We start from the raw sequence: 22,500 nt of genomic DNA on the forward strand, positions 1-22,500 counted from the left end.
AGTTTCGTTTTCATATCTATGTATCTGTATGTGTATGTGCATGTGTGTCTCAATGTGTGTGTGTGTGTGTGAATTTGTGTGTGTATGTATATATATGTGTGTGTGTGTGTGTGTGTGTGTGTGTGTGTGTGTGTGTGTGTGTGTGTGAGTGTGTGTGTGTGTGTGTGTGTGTGTGTGTGTGTGTGTGTGTGTGTAAAAGTGTGTGTGTGTGTATATGTGTGCGTGTGTGTGAGTGTGTGTGAGTGTGTATGAGTGTGTGTGTGTGTGAGAATGTGTGCGTGTGTGTGTGTGTGCGTGTGTGTGTGTGTGTGTATATATATGTATATATAAATATCTTATTCAGCCATCTAAAATCCGCTGTTGGACATAGGCCTTCTTCGATCTGCAACACCATTTTCCTAGTCTTCCTTAGCACCAGAATCGTATCGAAAGAGAAAAAGGGAGAGGAGAAAGAGGAAGAGAGAGAGAAGAAGAGAGGAGAGGAGATAACTGAGAGCGAAGTAAAAAGAAAAGAGAGAGACAATCCTGTTTATTTTCTCTCGCGAGGGATTTATCGGAGGATCAAATTACCCCTCTCCCCCCCCCACACCCTTCCTCTCTCCTCTACCACTCCCCTCATCCTCTTCCCTCACCCTCTCTCATCCTTCTTTCCTCTCATCCTCTCCTCTCAGTCTCTCCTCTCACCCTCTCTCCTCATCCTCGCCCCTCGCCCTCTCTCCTCATCTTCTTCCATCACCCTCGCCCCTCACCCTCTCTCCTCATCCTCTCCTCTCACCCTCTTCCCTCACCCTCTCTCCTCACCCTCTTCTCTCACCCTCTCTCTTCATCCTCGCCCCTCACCCTCTCTCCTCATCTTCTTCCGTCACCCTCGCCCCCTCACCCTCTCCTCTCGCCCTCTCTCCTCATCCTCTCCTCTCACCCTCTCTCCTTACCCTCTTCCCTAACCCTCTCTCCTCATACTCTCCCTCTCCGCTTCTCTCCTCATGCTCTTCCCTCACCATCTGCCCTCCAACCCCTTTCTTTTCCCCTCACCCTCTCTCCTGACTTCTTCCCCTCACCTCATCCCCTCTCTTTTCACACCTATTCCCCTCATCCCCTCTCCCCCGCCTTTTCCTTCATCCCTTTTCTCCTCACCCCCTCTTCCCCTCCCCTCCCCTCCATTCCCATCACGCCCTCTACCTCACCCACTCCCCTCAACTATTCCAATCACCCATCATTCCCCTCACACCCCTATCCCTCCAGCCCTTCTGCCCTCATCTTTCACCTACATTCCCCTCACACTTTCTCCCTCACCCACATTTATTTGAATCCCTCTCCTGTTTCCCTCACCTCTCCCCATTCGCCCTCACACCACATTTCCTCAAACCGTCTCCCCTCATCTTTCACCCCCTCTCCCTATCCCTCACCTTCTCTCCACCTCAACTCCTCTCTTCCACCCTCTCCCCTCATCCCCTATCCTCCACCCTGTCCCCTCACCCCAATCCCTTCGCTTCTCCCCTCCACCCTCTCCCTATCCCCCACCTTCTCCCCTCACCCCTATTCCCCTCTCCGTCTCTCCTCTTCCCTCTCCCCTCTCCCTATCCCATCACTCCCCATTCCCCTCCACCCCTCTCCCTATCTCCCTCCTTCTCCCTCACCCCCTCTCCTCCACCCTCTCCCTATCCCCTCACCGCCTCTCCTCTACCCTCTCCCTCTCCTTGTCCCCTCACCCCCCTCTCCCCCTCTCTCCCTATCCCCTCACCCCCTCTCCCCCTCTCTCCCTATCCCCTCACCCCCCTCTCCCTCCCTCACCCCAATCCCCTCCCCCTTCCCCCCCACCTATCCCCGCAATCTCATCGCCATTCATAGTAACGCGGCTCCTTTTCGCAACCCTTTCGCTCGAGCCAATGTTATTCGCGAATTTGAATGCGCGATTTGATAACACTTTTGCTTTCGCTTCCACTCGGTCTATCGCGACTGAGGAGTTGATGTAGGGCGTCGGTGATCTGCGAGTGGGTTTTATCTTTTTTAGGAGATAAACATAGGCATGTGCATGGTGTGTGTGTGTTTATATATTTGTTTATATGTATGTGTGTATATATATATGTGTGTGTGTGTGTGTGTGTGTGTGTGTGTGTGTGTGTGTGTGTGTGTGTGTGTGTGTGTGTGTGTGTGTGTGTGTGTGTGTGTGTGTGTGTGTGTGTGTATGTGTGTGTGTGTGTAAAACCAATACACATTCTCTTTCTCTTTCTTTCTATCATTTCCTCTATTCATATTTTCTTTCACTTTGAACAACAGACAATACCCGCAAATGCACCTTTTGTCACTACGAAAACCCGACCGCAAATCCACTCAGCAGAGACAGAGGATTCTCCATCAAAGACGAGAAAACGCTGTTCTTCGCGCATCACTTGCAAGGCATCCAAAGCATTGCCTTAAGACCAGGAGCTGCAACATGAGCCGCGTTCTTGCAATAACCGCATGCCAGAGAGAGTGTGTGAGAAACTAGTTGCATTGCAGTGTAATATCACATATATTATTGCAGTATCATTTGTACAGTGTTGTAATATTTGCATATTAAATGTTGGCAAATTGTAGAACCACAACAAGCACTTCTTGCAACTGCGAAAAACCGTATAAGATTGCAGGGAAGTCAGAGCTTAGATAAACTAATATCATAACTGTTATCTTCTCCCTCTAACCCGTTGAACTATATTCTGTACCCAGATTAAACCCAACTAATATTTGCGAATAAATGTGCAATATAAACAAATATAAATAGTGCAATGAGACTAGATTAATAAACGGTAAAGAGAAGCTACGCGACGGCTCGTGTCTTTTATTTCATCTCGTGCAAATTCGTGGTTATGTTGCTACTGCTAATTGTGCGGGACATTAATTAATAATTTTATGTAGTCGAGGTACAAGGCAGGTTTGTGCGAGGCCGGAGTTGGTTGGCATTCTCTTGTCTCCCTTATTTGGCTTGTCTGTGCGCGGTGCATAGATAGGCAGAGAGGTAGATAGATAGATTGATAGATACATACGCACATACGTACATATATAGATAGATAGATAGATAGATAGATAGATAGATAGATAGATAGATAGATAGATAGATAGATAGATAGATAGATAGATAGATAGATAGATAGATAGATAGATAAATAAATAGATAAATAGATAAGTATATATATATATATATATATATATATACATATTTATTATATATATATATATATATATATATATATATATATATATATATATATATATAAAAGCATGTATGTGTGTGATCCTAGACGGCCTACCTCCCCACATTCGCATCCTCAGCAGCAACCACCAGAGAAGGCGCCACAGACAAAGCAAAAAAAAAAAAAAAAAAAAAAAAAAAAAAAAAAAAAAAAAAAAAAAGTTACCTTGTAATTCCTGGCGTTTTAAGCGGAAAGTTGTAATCGACGCAGGTGCGTAAGAATCCCGGTTAGAATAACAGTTACTACGAAAGATGGCGTTAGTTTCACCGAGGGAAGGCCGGAAGAAATGTTTTAATGTCTGTTTTATGTGTATTTGTGTTTATGGATATGCTGGGTGTGTGTTTATTTACGCTTGAGAGTATAAGATGGGATGTAATGGAATATATATTAGTATATTTTTATATGATTTGATATTATACTGAGAAATATCATGTTTAAGAATGTTAAATGATATAATGCCATATAATGCAGTGTTATAATATAGTACAGTATGATATAACATGTTAGAATACAATATAATATAACATAATGCTAAACACCATTATATGAAATGAAATATAACCTCCTTTGATACAATTAAACAGAAGACAATACTTTCATAGTATCCCCTCAAATTTCACAGAAAACGAGATGTCGCATCTGTACTCTAAAATATTTGATAAAATATCAACAAATTTATATGACACTGGAGTTTAGAGAAAAAAGTTTGCAAGATTTCATTGCAAGAATGCAATGCTGTTATGCTGCTTCACAAGTTTTTTTTTCATTTTTTAAGCTCTTTGTGGTATTGACATCCGGTTATTGTTGTTGTTGTTGGTACTATTATTGTTTTTGTTGTTGTTAATGTTGTGGTTGTTATCGTTCTTGCTCTTTTTATTGTTGTGGTTATTGTTATGGTTGTTATTATTGTTGTTGTCGCTGATGTTATTGTTGCTGTAGTTGTTATTGCCATTGTTGATGTTGCTTTGCCATTGTGTTTTGTTGACATAATGATCCTTATTGACGTCGTTCTTGCTATAGTGAATTTTTGTCATTGTCATATACAGTGAACCCTCGTTTTTCGCGGGGGTTACGTTCCAAAAAGAACCCGTGATAGGCGAAATCCGTGAAGTAGTAACCTTTATTTTATTTTTTTTTTACAATTATTATACAATGAAATACTCTACAATACATTGAAACCAAAGAACAAACCCTTTTTACAGGCCCAAACATTTGTTTATCAAATAAAAATACTGTATAAACGTTTTTTTTACGAATAACTACTGTACTGTAAAATAATAATTTTAATCATCAATACGAACTGAAGTCTTCATGGGTTTTAGAGAAAATTTGCAAACTTAAATTTGGCAAGCTGTTTTACGTACATGTACATATTAAACCGTTACGTTATTGGCACACATGTAGAGAAGAAGCGGAGAGACTGTTTAGCCAATCAGAATGCAGAACACAATGCACAATGCAAATCCGTGAAGCAGCGAGAACGTGAAAGGTGAACCGCGTTATAGCGAGGGTTCACTGTATACTACTGTTATCATCATTGCTGACACTTTCTGTTGTCATCATCATTATCATCATTATCATCATATCAGTATTGACAGCGTAATTATTATCGTTATTTGTGTCATTTTTAGTAATAATGCCATTATCAACAGTAATTTCATTATCATTATTATTATCATCAGCATTATCATTAAAATTATTATTATTATTATTATTATCATTATTGTTATATCACTATTAATATCACTGTTACTGTCGCCATTATTATCATCATTATCACAAGAAAAACAATATAATTATATCTATGATTACAATAATTAACATTATGATAATTTATTACTCCTCAAAATTAAGAAGAAAAAAAAGACATCCATAAAATATTTCTTTATCATTTTTAAAGACTTAAAATATTCTTATTACTCATAAAAAGATAAATAAATAAATAAAAAATAAATAAATAAATAATAAAAAATACAAAATTAAAATAAAATAGACGGGTCATTTTCGTAATGTAAATAATCCAAATAATTAAGTTATTTTCAGCTCTCTTTCGGCCACAGCGATCGTGCATCATCGGCAGATCATGCAGGACTCAACGCGTGACTAGAATATTATGAATGTTTGCTGATCACTCGACAATCAACAATTATTGCCAAATGTCGTCGGAATTTTGCGTGTGATGTTTTTTTTCCTCTCTCTCGTTTCGTTGTTGTTTTTGTTGTTGTTGTTGGTTTGTTGTTGTTGTTTTTTTGTTGTTTTGTTGCTTTGTTGTTGTTGTTTTCGTTGTTGTTGGTTTGTTGTTGTTGCTGTTTTGTTGTTGTTGTTGTTTTCGTTGTTGTTTTGTTGTTGTTGGTTTGTTGTTGTTTTGTTGTGTTTTTTTTGTTGCTGTTTTTGTTGCTATTGCTGTTGTTGCCGTTTTTGTTGTTGCTGTTTTGCTGTTGTTGTTTTTGTTGCTATTGCTGTTGTTGCCGTTTTTGTTGTTGCCGTTTTGTTGTTGTTGTTGATGTGTTTGCTGTTGTTATTTTTCATATCTTTGTTGTTCTTGTTTTGAAAGCGAGTTGGTTTGTTACATGATAACCCATGTCGCTTGTCTTTGTTATTCTAAAACAAAAAACAAGAAAAATAGACAATAACAAACAGCGGTGATCTTTATAAACTCATAAAAAACATGTAAATAACACACACACCGAATAATATGAACAGAGACATTTCGAAAAAAAAAATGAACATCTATCTTTATAGCGAAGTAATATAGTTCTTGCTTGTTTGCTCCGTCAACAAACCCAGTTCGTAGAAGTTGTAGTTTTAGAAACCGTAAGATAACAAATGCATATGATAAGGGGTGCGAGGGATAGAGGATAGAGAACGTTTTCGAGAATAGATGGAGGATGAAGGATAAAAAGAGAAAGACGGAGAGAGGAAGAGGGAGAAAGAGGGTCATAGGGAGGGAGGGGATGGAAGGGAGAAGAGAGAGGGAGCGAGAACATTTTCAAGAATAGGATGAGGGAAAAAAAAAAGAGAAAAGAGGAAGAGAGGAAGAGGGAGAAAGAGGGGCATAGGGAGGGAGGGGATGGAAGGGAGAAGAGAGAGGGAGCGAAAACGTTTTCAAGAATAGGCGGAGGATGAGGGAAAAAAGAAAAAGAGGGAGATGGGAAGAGAGAGAAAGAGGGACATAGGGAGGGAGGGGATGGAAGGGAGAAGAGAGAGGGAGTAAGAACGTTTTCAAGAATAGGCGGAGAATGAGGGAAAAAAGAAAAAGAGGGAGATGGGAAGAGAGAGAAAGAGGGGCATAGAGAAAGATAGGAGAGGGGGAGGGAGGGGATGGAAGGGAGAAGAGAGAGAGAACGAGAACGTTTTCAAGAATAGGATGAAAGAAAAAAAGAGAAAGAGGGAGAGAGGAAGAGGGAGAAAGAGGGACATAGGGAGGGAGGGGATGGAAGGGAGAGGGAGCAAGAACGTTTTCAAGAATAGGGTGAAGGATGAAGGATAAAAAGAGAAAGAGGGAGATAGATAGAGGGAGAAAGGAGGGCATTGGGAGGGAGGGGATGAAAGGGAGAAGAGAGGGGGAGTAAGAACGTTTTCAAGAATAGGCGGAGGATGAAGGAAAAGAAGAGAAAGAGGGAGATGGGAAGAGGGAGAAAGAGGGACATAGAGAAAGATAGGAGAGGTGGAGGGAGGGGATGGAAGGGAGAAGAGAGAGGGAGCGAGAACGTTTTCAAGAATAGGATGAGGGAATAAAGAGAAAGAGGGAGAGGGGAAGGAGGAGAAAGAGGGGGATAGGGAAGAATAGGCGGAGAATGAAGGAAAACGGGAGAGAAAGAGAGATGCAAGGGGGGGGGGGAAGAGGGACATAGGGAAAAGGGGAGTGGAAGAGGGATGGGAGGGAGGGGTGAGAGAGAGAGAGAGAGAGAGAGAGAGAGAGAGAGAGAGAGAGAGAGAGAGAGAGAGAGAGAGAGAGAGAGAGAGAGAGAGAGAGAGAGAGAGAGAGAGAAGGACACACAGAGACAAACAGACAAACGGGCCAACACAGACAGAGAGAAATGACACGCCCATGAAATAAACTTAAACCCTCCCCCTCCCTCACCCCCCTCATCACACCTCCCCCTCCTCATAACCCCCTCCCCCTCCCTCACCATCCCCTCAACTCTCCTTCATCACCACCCTCACCCTCCCTCACCATCACCACTCATCACCCTCTTCACATCACCCCCTCCACCATTATCATCACCCCTCCTCCTTCCTCACCCTCCCTCAACCCCTCCCCGTCCCTTACCATCCCCTCATCACCACCCCCTCCCTCACACCCCTCCCCCTCCCTCTCCCCCTCAACACACCTCACCCCTCATCATCAACCCTCACTCCCTCACCCCCTCACCCCTCCCTCTCCCCCTCACCACCCCTCACCCCTCCCTCACTCCCTCACCACCCCCTCCCTCAACCCCCTCCCACATCACCCCTCCCTCTCCCCCTCAACCCCCACACATCACCCCTCCCTCAACCCCCTCACCCCCCTCCCTCACCCCTCATCACCACCCATCATCCCTCCTCCCCCTCCCTCAACCCCTCCCACATCACCCCTCACCCTCCCTCTCCCCTCCCTCACCCCCTCATCATCACCACCCATCATCACTCCCTCATCGCATCTCCCGTCTCCCTCACCGAGAGACGCAGCCTCCATCCCCTTTAAACCAGGAACCGAAAATTAAACCTTGGCATCGGCAGCGTCAGGATAACCGAGGCAAAGGGCGCGCCAAGACCCAATAATGTTTATCCTGTTATCCAAGATCCAATAATAATTCGTCCTGTTATCCAAGACCCAATAAAGATTTATTCTCATCCTCCTAGTTCCAATGATAACCTACGTGTTATCCAAGATCCAATGATGATATATCCTGTTATCCAAGATCCAATAATAATTTACCTGTTATCCAAGATCCAATGATGATATATCCTGTTATCCAAGACCCAATAATAATTTACCTGTTATCCAAGACCCAATGATGATATATCCTGTTATCCAAGATCCAATAATAATTTACCTGTTATCCAAGATCCAATAAAGATTTATCCTGTTATCCAAGATCCAATGATAATCTACCTGTTATCCAAGATCCAATGCTGATTTACCCTGTCAGGGAGGGGGAAAAAAGAGCTCAAGTGGGGAGGTTAAGGGGCGACAGACAGCCATCGAGAGAAAATTACTCTCGTCTTACTCTTCCTTATCACCCCCTCCCTATCCCCTCTCCCCCTCCCCGTCCCTTTCCCCCCTCCCTATCTCCCCTCCCCCTCCCTATCCCCCCTTCCCCCTCCCTATCCCCCCTCCCCTTCCCTTTCCCCCCTCCCCCTCCCTTAGCCCCTCATCACCTGTCAAGGAGTCGATTGGGGTGTGCGATAGATGGGGGAGGGGGGAGAGGGGAGGGAGGAGGGGGGTTGGGGTGTGGGGAGGTGTGGTGCGGGAGGGGGGGAGGTTGGGGTTTGGATAAGTGTGGTGGGGGAGGGGTGAGGGGGGAGGCTTGGGTGCGGAGATGGGTTGAGGTGTGGTGGAGGGGGGCAGAGGATCGGGTTGGAGGGAGGGAGGGAGAAGGAGGGGAGGTTGGGGTAAGGGAGGAGAGGGGCTGGAGGGGAGGGATGTAGAGTACAGGGGGGGGCAATAACACCCAAAAACAACAAAACTGAAACATCTACCCCTAAAAAAAAAAAAAAAAAAAAAACATATAACACACAAAAAGAAAACTCTCTCCCTCTCTCTCTCTCTCCCCCTTCTCCCTCTCTCCCCCCTTCTCCCTCTCTCCCCCTCTCTCCCTCCCTCTCCCTCTCACCCTCTCCTCCCCCCCATCTCTCTCCCTCCCCCCCCGTCTCTCTCTCTCCCCCCTCAAAAAAAAAAAAAAAAAAAAAAACACCAACATAGTAAGTACGGCACCGAAACACCAGCCTTTGCCGCGGTACACTTTATTCCATTGCCCAAGAAGCGACCTAGCGACTTTTACCATTAGACGCAGGAATGTCAATTGGGTTCCGTGCACTGTCTCGAGATCGGCGGGTGACTGGAGTGACTCATTACGCGAGGAATTGGCTTCTGGGAGATGAGTACGTGTTAGATGGTGTGGGTTTTTGTTTTTTTTAGGGAAGGGAAGGGAAGAGAGGTAGGTGTGTGTGTGTGGGTGGGTGTTTGTTTGTTTGTTTGTGTGTGGGGGTGGGTGAGTGTGTTTGTTTGTTTGTGTGTGGGGGTGTGTTTGTTTGTGCGTGTTTGTTTGTGTGTGTGTGTGTGTGTGTGTGTGTGTGTGTGTGTGTGCGTGTGTGTGTGTGTGTGTATGTGTGTGTGTTTGTTTGTGTTTGTTTGTTTGTGTGTGTGTGTGTGTGTTTCTGATTCTCTGGATTTCTGTTTCTCTAAGGGAAGGAGGGAAAATGAGAGGAGAGGGGAGAGAGACATATTGGAAAACAGTCAGACAGACAGACAGCTAGAGAGAGCGAAGGAGGGAGGGAGAGAATAGGGAAGGGAGTGAAAAAATGAGGGAGGGAGGGGGAGAGAGGGAGTTGGATAGGTAATCTATATACCATAAGTTATTATGATAGCGATAAGAATGATGGTTTATCCTGATGATTTATCGGGAAGGTAATATAAAAACAGTATCAATTGATAACAGTAGTGGTTCTCGTAGTAATAGTATTAATCATCATTATCATTATTCCCCCCCACCCTCCCTTCCTCCTTCCCTCTGTCCCTCCTTCCTTCTCTCCCTCCTTCCTTCTCTCCCTCCTTTCCTCCCTCTTTCCATCCTTCCCTCCTTCTCTCCCTTTTTCATCCCTCCCTCCTTCTCCCCCTCTCTCTCTCCATCTCCACCTCGCTTTCACTCCTCTCCCTCCCTCTCCTTCACAACAATAATTAAACACGATAGAAGCTGAATATTTAAGCAACGTGATCATGCAATCAGCAGAGATAATTTCTGCAATCCAGGCTGCATCGGCCGCCTCATTAAGCACCTGTGTACTGCAACATGTTGGCGTGAGCTTCCAGGTAAATTCGCTATGACAACATCATCTATTAGTGTCACTCTCGTCACACGCTGATGGACTTGCAAGGCACGCCAAGTCCCTTAAATAATCCATTTTGCTATTACAGAATGTCGATTGGGTGTTTGTCTGTCAAATGTACTTTCATAAATGGTGGTCGATATTGCTGTTTATGGAGAGATCCGTTAGAAGTGGGAGGGTTTGGGGAATGAAAGGGGGAAGAGTGATGGAATGAGGTGGGGAAGGGAGAGAGAGAGAGAGAGAGAGAGAGAGAGAGAGAGAGAGAGAGAGAGAGAGAGAGAGAGAGAGAGAGAGAGAGAGAGAGAGAGAGAGAGAGAGAGAGAGAGAGAGAGAGAGAGAGAGAGAGAGAGAGCCAGAGAAAGAGAAAGAAACAGAGAAAAGGAGAAAGAGAGAGAGAGAGAGAGAGAGAGACTGAGATAGATAGAGAAATAGATAGAGAAAGAGAGAGAGAGAGAGAGCGAAATAGAGAGAGAGAGAGAGATGAGGGATGGAAAAAGGGAGAGAGTGATAGAAGGGGGAAGGGACACAGAGAGAGATAAGGGAGAGAAAAGGGGAGAGAAACAAACTGAAAAACGGTTAGACAGACAGCTAGAGTGGGAAGGAGGGAGAGAGAGAAAAGTAGGGGAGGGAGTGATAGAATGAAGGGGGAGGAAAAGAGAGAGAGCGAGAGAGAGAGAGAGAGAGAGAGAGAGAGAGACAGAGAGAGAGAGAGAGAGAGAGAGAGAGAGAGAGAGATAAGGCAGGGAAAATGATAGGAGAGGGGAGAGAGACATATTGGAAAACGGTCAGACAGACAGCTAGAGAGAGCGAAGGAGGGAGGGAGAGAATAGGGGAGTGAAAAAATGAGGGAGGGAGGGAGAGAGAGGGAGTTGGATAGGTAATCTATATACCATAAGTAATTATGATAGCGATAAGAATGATGGTTTATCCTGATGATTTATCGGGAAGGTAATATAAAAATAATATCAATTGATAACAGTAGCGGTCCTCGTAATTATCATTATTTTCATTATTTTTATCTTTTTCATCATCATTATCAGTTTTATCATTATTACCATTCGTATTATCAGTTCCATAATGATTATTATGATGATTATTGTTATCAACTGTTGTTACCATTATCATCATTTCTCTTACCCTTACTATTATTATCATTATTAACGTTATCATTGTTATTACCCTTATCATTATCAATATACTTGTTATCACTCGCATTCTCATTATCGTAACCATCATCATTACCATTGTTACTATCTTTATCATTATTATCCCTATTTAAACTAACACTATCATTTGAATATCATTATCATTATCATTATCGTTTGAAAAGCACAGTTTTATCCTTTCCTCGCAAGATTATGAAAATATCCTCATTTGCATATTATCACCATAATTGTCTGGTGCTTGCCTGTGCTTCACATTGCAGATTGCAAAGGAAATAGAATAATCATAAGCATACACATCCTACTAATAATGTGTATTAATCATTACTCCCCCGGATGTAACTTAAATAAATCATTTCATCAAAGTATCATTACGATTTTGTAGAAATTATACTCTCTTGTGATCTTATAACATACTCTCTATCTCTACTATCTAATTACATTAATAACAGCCATATTCTATAACTCTGGGGGTATCTTATGATCTCCTTACATATTCTCTATCTTTACCATCTAATTACATTAATAACAGCGATATTCTATAACTTTGGGGGATACAACTTCGCCACAAAATTACCAATAATCACATGTAACTTTATCTTCTATAAAAAAAAATATATATATTACATTGGACTAAGAATTTGTATGTTCTTTCAGGCAGTGGTTTCTCCCCTGCTTCGTTTTCTGCTTCTTAACTCCTTATTCGGTTCAGCCTTTCGTGTGTGAAAACGGGTGTAGTTGTGTTCTGCGGGGTGAGGGGTCGGGTGAGAGGGTTGGTGGGTGTGTTTCTGTCTTTGTCTGTCTGTTTGGTTGGTTGGTTTGTATGTTTGTTTGTTTTTTTGTCTGTCTCTTTCTCTTTTTCTTTTTTTTCTCTCTCTCTCCCTTTCTCCCTTCCTCTCTCTCTATCTATCTATCTCTCTCTCACTTTCTCTTTCTCTCTCTCTCTCTCTCTCTCTCTCTCTCTCCCCCTCTCTCTCTCTCTCTCTCTCTCTCTCTCTCTCTCTCTCTCTCTCTCTCTCTCTCTCTCTCTCCCTCTATTTCTGTCTCATTCTCTCTCTCTCCCTCTGTCTATCTCATTCTCTCTCTCTCTCTCTCTCTCTCTCTCTCTCTCTCTCTCTCTCTCTCTCTGTCTCTCTCTCTCTCTCTCTCTCTCTCTCTCTCTCTCTCTCTCTCTCTCTCTCTCTCTCTCTCTCTCTCTCCCTCACTTTCTCTCTTTCTCTCTCTCTCTTCCCCCTTTCTTTCTCTCTCACTCTCTTTCTCTCCCTCTCTTCCCCTCTCTCTCTCACTCTCTTTCTCTCCCTCTCTTCCTCTCTCTCTCTCACTCTCTCTCTCTCTCTCTCTCTCCTCTCTCTCTCTCTCGCTCTCTATCTTTCTGCCTCTCTCTCTCTTTCTCACTCTCTCTCTCTCTCTCTCTCTCTCTCTCTCTCTCACTCTCTCTCTCTCTCTCTCTCTCTCTCTCTCTCTCTCTCTCTCTCTCTCTCTCTCTCTCTCTTTCTCTCTCTCTCTCTCTCTTTCTCTCTCTCTCTCTCTCTATCTATCTCTCTCTCCCTCCTTCTTTTTCTCTCTGTCTCTCTCTCTTTCTCTCTCTCTCTTTCCCTCTCTCTCTCTCTCTCTCTCTCTCTCTCTCTCTCTCTCACTCTCTCTCTCTCTCTCTCTCTCTCCCTCTCTCTCTCTCTCTCTCTCTCTCTCTCTCTCTCTCTCTCTCTCTCTCTCTCTCTCTTTCTCTCCCCCCTTACTCTCTCTCTCTCTCTCACTTCCATCTCTCTCTCCCACTCTCTCTTCCCCTCTCCCTCCCTCTTTTCCCCTCTCCCTCCCTCCCTATCTTCCCCTCTCTCTATCTCCTTCACTTTCAGATCTACAAAATCATTATCCGCGCCTTCAACATCGTACGAGATATTCGCAAAAAAAAAACTAACAACAGGAATACGCAAATAATAAAAAAACAGTAGTTTCACCCTCTACAAGTAATCATAATATTTGCATAACATTTGCAAAGTCGTATTTCATTCGTCTTGCAGGTAAATATCAATTAACAAAAGGACACCTGCAATCATTTTCAATTACGGAAACAAAAAAAAAAAAAAATGATAATGGCAATCAGATATCCCAGTAAGAGAGTAATGAAAATAAATTCGTCAATGAATCAATCAGCTGATCTGCAATGAGTCAATCAGCTGATCTGCTAATCCACATTCCAATCAGGTGCTAATGAACACAATCGACATATGTCTGCCAATTAACAAGCCGATTGTCAAATAATTAATCAACCAGCATCGGCTAAAATCAACCAACATGACCTTAAATCTCCACAAAATCAACCAACATAACCCAAAAAGCAAGTAGAATCAACCGAAAATCAACCCAAATTAAATCAAAATCAACCACCATCAACCAACACCCCCCCCCCCCCGAAATAAACAAGACGATCACCCAACATCGACACTCACCCAAAATCAACCTTAAACCAACCCGCCTCACCTAGAATCACCCGTAAACTGAAAAAACAACCGAAAAAAAGCAACCAAAATTCACCCAACACTCAGAATCAACCCATAACCACCCATCAACTGAAAATCAACCGGAAATCAACTAGCTTAACCCAGAATCCAACCCCAAAAAGCACAACCAAAAATTTAACCAACACTCACCTCAACTAGGAAGAATTGACCCTGATTACTCACCCAGAATCAACCCACAATCAACCTATCACCTGAAAATCAACCGGAAATCAACTAACCTCACCCAGAATCAACCTATCAACTGAAAATCAACCTCAAAACCAACCATCCCCACCCAGAATCAACCAAACTCACACCGAACCAACCCCCCCAAAAACGTCAGCCAACACTCACACAGAACCAACCCCGAATCAACGGAAAACCAACCTCGAAACCAAACACCTCCTCCCCGAATCAACCCAGAATCAACCCCAAATCAACCCACCAAAAAACTCAGCCAACACTCACCCAGAATCAACCCCGAACCAACCCCCCCCCCCAAAACAACCCCCCCAAAAAAAACCACAGCCAACACTCACCCAGAGTCAACCCCGAATCAACCCCAAAACAACCCCCAATACCAACCACCCTCACCCCAAAACAACCCCCCAAAAAACACCCAGAATCAACCCCGAATCAACCTCAAAACCAACCACCCTCACCCAGAACCAACCCCGAACCAACCCCCCCAAAACCAACCCCCCCAAAACCACAGCCAACACTCACCTCAGCCGGGAAGAACTGTCCCTGAATACTATGCTCAGATCCCAGGGTGTGTGTCGCCTTGGCTGTGTTGGACCACCTCACTATCGCGTAGGTGAGGGTGTGGGTGTAGTGGAGGGGGCCGCCCGTGACCTGCCACACCTGGTCCGCGCCCACTGTCCATCGGAGTCCAAAGCCAGTGTTGGTGAGGGTCCCGTCGACCTGTGGGGGAGGGAGGGAGAGAGGGAGAGAGGGGAGGGTGAGATGTCGTTGGGGGAATGATGGTGGTGATGATGATGATGATAATAAAATGACGATGATGATAATAATCCTAACGCTGATGATAATGATTATGATTATGATTATGATAATGATAATAATGATAATCATGAAGATAACAATAATCATAATAACGATAACAATAGCAATAATGATAGTGATGACAATAATGACCTTTTTGCTTCTGAATCACCCATTTGTGCAAGGAATGGCCGGGGTTACCATCCATTGGCAGTGCGGGATTTGAACGCGAGTCAGGAAAATTAAAAGACGAGAACGCTACCGCGGTACTACACAGCACAAGGGGAAGAAGGGAAGAGGGAGAAAGGGAGATAGAGGGGGTGTATGAGAGAGATGGAGAGGGTGGAAAGGGGAAGAGAGAGATAGAGAGAGAGAGAGAGTGAGAGAGAGAGAGAGAGAGAGAGAGAGAGAGAGAGAGAGAGAGAGAGAGAGAGAGAGAGAGAGAGAGAGAGAGAGAGATGGAGAGAGAGAAAGAGAGAGAGGGGTGGGGAAGGGGAGGAAGGGAGGGAGGGAGAGAGACCGACAAACTGACAGATACAGAGACAGAGAATGAGGAGAGAAAAAGAGGAAGTGTGAGAGACAGAAAGATAGATGCACACACAAAGACATGGACACAGAAAATGGGGAGAAAGAAAGAGAAAGAGAGAGAGAGAGAGGAAAGGAAAACGAGAGAGAGAAAGAGAAATAGAAAGAGAGAGAGAGAAAGCGAGAGAGAGAGAGAGAGAGGAAAGGAAAAAGAAAGAGAGAAAGAGAAATAGAAAGAGAGAGAGAAAGAGAAATAGAAAGAGAGAGAGAAAGAGAAATAGAAAGAGAGAGAGAAAGCGAAATAGAAAGAGAGAGAGAGAGAGAGAGAGAGAGAGAGAGAGAGAGAGAGAGAGAGAGAGAGAGAGAGAGAGAGAGAGAGAGAGAGAGAGAGAGAGACTAGTCCAAAATCAGACCGACTTTAACCACATACGTACAAATTCATGAGGTGAAAGACCAACCTTCCCATTCCATCTATTATCCACATCCTCATGTCGAATTCTTTCATCCTATTCCTTCATTCTGTTCTCACACTTTATCCTCACTTTCCCCTCACATCTTCTCCCCTCTCCTTATCCTCACATCCTCTCCCCTCTCCTTATCCTCACATCCTCTCCCCTCTCCTTATCCTCACATCCTCTCCCTCTCCTTATCCTCACATCCTCTCCCCTCTCCTTATCCTCACATCCTCTCCCCTCTCCTTATCCTCACATCCTCTCCCCTCTCCTTATCCTCACATCCTCTCCCCTCTCCTTATCCTCACATCCTCTCCCCTCTCCTTATCCTCACATCCTCTCCCCTCTCCTTATCCTCACATCCTCTCCCCTCTCCTTATCCTCACATCCTCTCCCCTCTCCTTATCCTCACATCCTCTCACCTCTCCTTATCCTCACATTCTCGCCTCACACCGTATCCTCTCATCCGTCTCCCTATCCCTACCTCACATTCTCCCCTCACCCCATATCTTCACATCTCTCTCCCCCTCATTCTCCCTCTCCCTCTCCTCTCATTCTCCCCTCAGCACCTATCTTCACAACTCTCTCACCCTCATTCTCCCTCTCCCTCTCCTCTCATTCTCCCCTCATCCCCTATCTTCACATCTCTCTCCCTCATTCTTCCTCTCCCTCTCTTCTCATTCTCCCCTCATACCCTCTATCCTCGCATCCTCTTCTTATCCTCACATTCGCCTTCGCACCCTACCCTCTTCCTCTATTCTCCCTTTCCCCTTGCATCCTATCCCCTCACTCTTTATCCTCCCTTAATACTCTTTCCCCAAACATCCCTCCCCTCACTTTCTACTCTCACCCTTTCCCCCTCACGTCCCTCCCCTCACCTTCTAGCCTCTCCCCTCACTTCCCTCTCCCCTCGCCCTCTGTCCCCGCCTCTTCTCCCCTCACATCCTTCTCCTCTCACCCTCTGTCCTCACCTCCTCTCTCTTCACTCTCTCCCCTCACCCTAACCTCTCTCATATCCCCCACTCCCCTCACTCTCTCCTCTCCCTCTCCCCTCCCCTCCCCATCACTCTCTCCCTCTCCCCTCCCCTCCCCCATCACTCTCTCCCTCTCCCTCCCTCCCCCAACACTCTCCCCTCACCCTCCCCATCACTCTCTCCCTTCCTCTCTCCCTCACCTTACTCTCTCCCCTCTCCCCATCACCCTCTCCACTCCCCTCCCCTCCCCTCCCATCCCCATCACTCTCTCCCCCATCACTCACCCCCTCTCCCTTTCCCCCTCACTACACCTCTCCCTCTCCCTCTCTCCCCATCACTCACTCCCCTCTCCCCTCACTCTCTCCCATCTCCCCCTCTCCCCTCCCCTCCCATCCCCATCACTCTCTCCCTCTCCCCTCACTCTCTCCCCTCCTCTCCCCTCTCCCCTCCCCTCCCCTCCCCATCACTCACTCCCCTCACCCTCACTCACTCCCCTCTCCCCTCACTCTCTCCCCTCACATCACTTAATCTCCTAATCTTCCAGGCCATCTGCTTCTCTCGCCGCCAGATGAAGCAAAAGAAGCAAGCACGGGGTTTCTGACGCGCCTGAGGAAGCAACTTGCAAGCACGAGTTCCTCTTTGCTTGTTTGCGGGAGCTGCTTGTTTTGTTTGTAGGTGGGGAGGTTAAGGGCGTGGGTGAGGGGTGGGTGGGTTAAGGGCGTGGGTGGGTTCAGGGCGTGGGTGGGTGGGTTAAGGGCGTGGGTTGGGGTGGGTGGGGGGGTGAGTGGGTGTTTATTTCTTTATTTATATTGTGATTATTATCATTATTATTATTTTTTTTTTTTTTGATCGGTGGGTGAATGGTTCAGTTGATTGGTTGTTTGTTTACTTGTTTGTCTGTTTGTTTGGCTTATTTCTTAACTATTCTTCCCCTTCCACTCTTCTCTCTCTGAACCCCCACCCCCCAGAACCTCTTTACGTCTCTCATTGTTTCTGAACCTCTTTCTGAACCCTTTTCTTCCCCTCCTTCTTAACCGCCTATCCTTTTCCTCTTCCTTCCTTCTGACCCCCCCCCCCCTTTGGAACACCCTCTCTCTCCTCCTCCCCTCATTTCCCCTTCCTTCCCCTCCTTTTGAACCCCTTCCTCTAAACGTCCCTCCCTCTTTCTGAGTTCTATCTTTCCCCTCCCCTTACTTTCTCTTCGCTTCTGAACCCCTCCCCTTCTCTCTCTCTCACTACTCCCTCCATCCCTCACCCCAACCCCATCTCACCCCCCCTTTCCCCCCACTCCCCATTCCCTCTTCGCCCATCCCCCAACCCATCCTCCTCAACCCCGTCGCCCTTCAACCTCACCTCATGCGACGCGACCCCTACCCCCACAACCCCTCCTCAACCCCAACCCCTCTTCCCCTTCCCCCAACTCCCCTCCTTCAACCTCACCTTATTAACCCCAACCCACCTCTTCCCCCTTCAATTCCCAACCCCCCACCCCATCCTCCCCATCCCCTCCAACCTCACCTTATGCGACACCCCAACCCAACCCCAACCCCAACCCACATCTTCCCCACCCCTCCCCACCCCCACCCCTTCCCCCTCCCCCTCTTCCCTTCCCTCTTCAACCCCCTCCCCACCCCCCCCCCCTTCCCCCATCCTCCTCAACTCCCCCCCCCACCCTAACCCCCTCCCCCACCCCCCATCCCTCCCACCCTCACCTTATGCGAGGCGAACTCCAGCCGGCCGAGGGTGTGATCGAAGACCACGGCGGCGGTCGCGAGGTCCACCGGGGACTGCCTCTTCCCGTCGCTGCAGAGCCTCCAGCGCCGGTTGATGATCCCCCAGAAGCCAGGCCCCGAGATCCCGTCGTAGCTCCACCAGGAGGACCAGTCGAATTCGCCTTCTGTGGGTGGGGTTGAGGAGGGGTGAGGGGGGGAGGAGGGGTGGGGAGGGGTGGAGAGGAAGGGAGGGGGAAGGGAGAGGGGAGGGTGGATGGATGGGGGTGGTGAGGGGTGGGGGGAGGGAAGGGGAGGGGGTGGATGTGAGGAGGGGGAGGGAAGAGGGGAGGGGGAGGGAAGGGGAGGGGTGGGTGAGGGGGAAGGGGGTGGAGGGGTGGGTGAGAGGGAAGTGGGTGGTGAGGGGAGGGTGGATGGATGGGGGTGGTGAAGGGGAGGGTGGGTGGATGGGGGAAAGGGTGGCGAGGGGAGGGTGGATGGATGGGGGTGGTGAGGGGTGGGGGGGAGGGAAGGAGAGGGGTGGGTGAGGGGTGGAGGGGTGGGTGGGTATGAGAGGGATTAGGGGAGTTGTTTGGGAGAGAGAGAGAGAGAGAGAGAGAGAGAAAACATAATAGAAAGAAAGAGAGAGAGAGAGGATGGAGGACCGAGAGAGAGAGGATGGAGGACCGAGAGAGAGAGAGAGAGAGAGAGAAAGAGAAAGACAGAGAATTAATAATCGTATAACGAATCGTAATTGGACACATCAACAATAAATCACAGTTGACATATTCATTTAAAAGTAACAAAGTGAATAAATATACATCATTTTAATCCCCCAAATAAGGGTTCCCAACATAAGAGCCAAAGACCGCATACCAACATATCGGATTTATTTTCTTCATAATTTCTTCTTGTTCTATAACTACTAACACCATTCCACTATTCATAACTAGCAATAACTGACCCTGAAAAGATGATCTTCTTCTATAGCTACTAACACCATTCCACTATTCATACCTAGTAATAACTGACCCTGAAAAGATGATCTTCTTCTATAGCTACTAACACCATTCCACTATTCACAACTAGTAATAACTGACCCTGAAAAGATGTTCTTGTTCCATAGCTACTAACACCATTCCACTATTCATAACTAGTAATAACTGACCCTGAAAAGATGTTCTTGTTCTATAGCTACTAACACCATTCCACTATTCATAACTAGCAATAACTGACCCTGAAAAGATGATCTTCTTCTATAGCTACTAACACCATTCCACTATTCATAACTAGCAATAACTGACCCTGAAAAGATGATCTTGTTCTATAGCTACTAACACCATTCCACTATTCATAACTAGCAATAACTGACCCTGAAAAGATGATCTTGTTCTATAGCTACTAACACCATTCCACTATTCACAACTAGCAATAACTGACCCTGAAAAGATGATCTTGTTCTATAGCTACTAACACCATTCCACTATTCATAACTAGCAATAACTGACCCTGAAAAGATGATCTTGTTCTATAGCTACTAACACCATTCCACTATTCACAACTAGCAATAACTGACCCTGGAAAGATGATCTTGTTCTATAGCTACTAACACCATTCCACTATTCATAACTAGCAATAACTGACCCTGAAAAGATGATCTTGTTCTATAGCTACTAACACCATTCCACTATTCATAACTAGCAATAACTGACCCTGAAAAGATGATCTTGTTCTATAGCTACTAACACCATTCCACTATTCACAACTAGCAATAACTGACCCTGGAAAGATGATCTTGTTCTATAGCTACTAACACCATTCCACTATTCATAACTAGCAATAACTGACCCTGAAAAGATGTTCTTGTTCTATAGCTACTAACACCATTCCACTATTCATAACTAGCAATAACTGACCCTGAAAAGATGTTCTTGTTCTATAGCTACTAACACCATTCCACTATTCATAACTAGCAATAACTGACCCTGAAAAGATGTTCTTGTTCTATAGCTACTAACACCATTCCACTATTCACAACTAGTAATAACTGACCCTGAAAAGGTGATCTTGTTCTATAGCTACTAACACCATTCCACTATTCATAACTAGCAATAACTGACCCTGAAAAGATGTTCTTGTTCTATAGCTACTAACACCATTCCACTATTCATAACTAGCAATAACTGACCCTGAAAAGATATTCTTGTTCTATAGCTACTAACACCATTCCACTATTCATAACTAGCAATAACTGACCCTGAAAAGATGATCTTGTTCTATAGCTACTAACACCATTCCACTATTCATAACTAGCAATAACTGACCCTGAAAAGATGATCTTGTTCTATAGCTACGAACACCATTCCACTATTCATAACTAGCAATAACTGACCCTGAAAAGGTGATCTTGTTCTATAGCTACTAACACCATTCCACTATTCATAACTAGTAATAACTGACCCTGAAAAGGTGATCTTGTTCTATAGCTACTAACACCATTCCACTATTCATAACTAGCAATAACTGACCCTGAAAAGGTGATCTTGTTCTATAGCTACTAACACCATTCCACTATTCATAACTAGTAATAACTGACCCTGAAAAGATGATCTTGTTCTATAGCTACTAACACCATTCCACTATTCATAACTAGTAATAACTGACCCTGAAAAGATGTTCTTGTTCTATAGCTACTAACACCATTCCACTATTCATAACTAGCAATAACTGACCCTGAAAAGATGTTCTTGTTCTATAGCTACGAACACCATTCCACTATTCATAACTAGCAATAACTGACCCTGAAAAGATGATAGATACTGAAGGGGCCATAAGGGTCATTTTATAGTGGTCGAGGGTCACAGAATTGTCAGAAAAAATGGTTAATAAGCATTGAATTAGATTTTAAAAAATAATAATAATAACTTTTAGGAACTATTTAGATTTTTTTCACAACTATTGCACAACATATGTAAACCTGCATTTATAAGCTTTGAAAATAAAAATCTTATGATTATAGTACCAGTAATAGTAGATGATAATGATTACAATACCATAATAATAATAATAATGATAATAATAATAATAATAATAAATAATAATAATAAGAATAAATAATAATAATAATAATAATAATAATAATAATAATAATAATAATAATAATAAATAATAATAATAAGAATAAATAATAATAATAATAATAAATAATAATAATAATAATAATAATAATAATAATAATAATAATAATAAAAACAGGCACAGGAACTCGCAAAAAGAAAAGAGAGAGAAATAAAATCTAAATTGATTAATATTTCGATCTATTTTGATTCTGTCTTTTGACGAGGAGGTGTCTGAACACAAACGTAATTTCTTAGTATTCCTCAGTTTGTTTTATTTCAATATAATCTGTTTCTCAAAAGGTAAACAGAAAAAGGATCACACTTTTTCAGAAATTGACAGAAAAAGGATCACACTTTTTCAGAAATTGACAGAAAAAGGATCACACTTTTTCAGAAATTGTCAGAAAAAGGATCACACTTTTTCAGAAATTGACAGAAAAAGGGTCACACTTTTTCAGAAATTGACAGAAAAAGGATCACACTTTTTCAGAAATTGACAGAAAAAGGATCACACTTTTTCAGAAATTGACAGAAAAAGGATCACACTTTTTCAGAAATTGTCAGAAAAAGGATCACACTTTTTCAGAAATTGACAGAAAAAGGGTCACACTTTTTCAGAAATTGACAGAAAAAGGATCATACTTTTTCAGAAATTGACAGAAAAAGGATCACACTTTTTTCAGAAATTGACAGAAAAAGGATCACACTTCTTCAGAAATTGACAGAAAAAGGATCATACTTTTTCAGAAATTGACAGAAAAAGGATCACACTTTTTTCAGAAATTGACAGAAAAAG

General features: G+C 44.2%; 1 protein-coding gene across 1 annotated transcript in view; it reads right to left on the reverse strand.

The window, feature by feature from the left end:
- Window positions 1-22,500, reverse strand: part of LOC138860093 (carbonic anhydrase-related protein 10-like) — a gene marked incomplete at its 3' end in the record, with an annotated part of 153,549 nt that overhangs the window by 110,402 nt on the left and 20,647 nt on the right. Inside the window, 2 exon segments of the mRNA XM_070116935.1 lie at window positions 14,650-14,847; window positions 18,589-18,773. Coding sequence (XP_069973036.1) covers window positions 14,650-14,847; window positions 18,589-18,773 — 383 coding nt within the window.

The sequence above is a fragment of the Penaeus vannamei genome, chromosome 39 (genome assembly GCF_042767895.1).
Source record: "Penaeus vannamei isolate JL-2024 chromosome 39, ASM4276789v1, whole genome shotgun sequence".
In the NCBI taxonomy this organism is placed as follows: domain Eukaryota; kingdom Metazoa; phylum Arthropoda; class Malacostraca; order Decapoda; family Penaeidae; genus Penaeus; species Penaeus vannamei.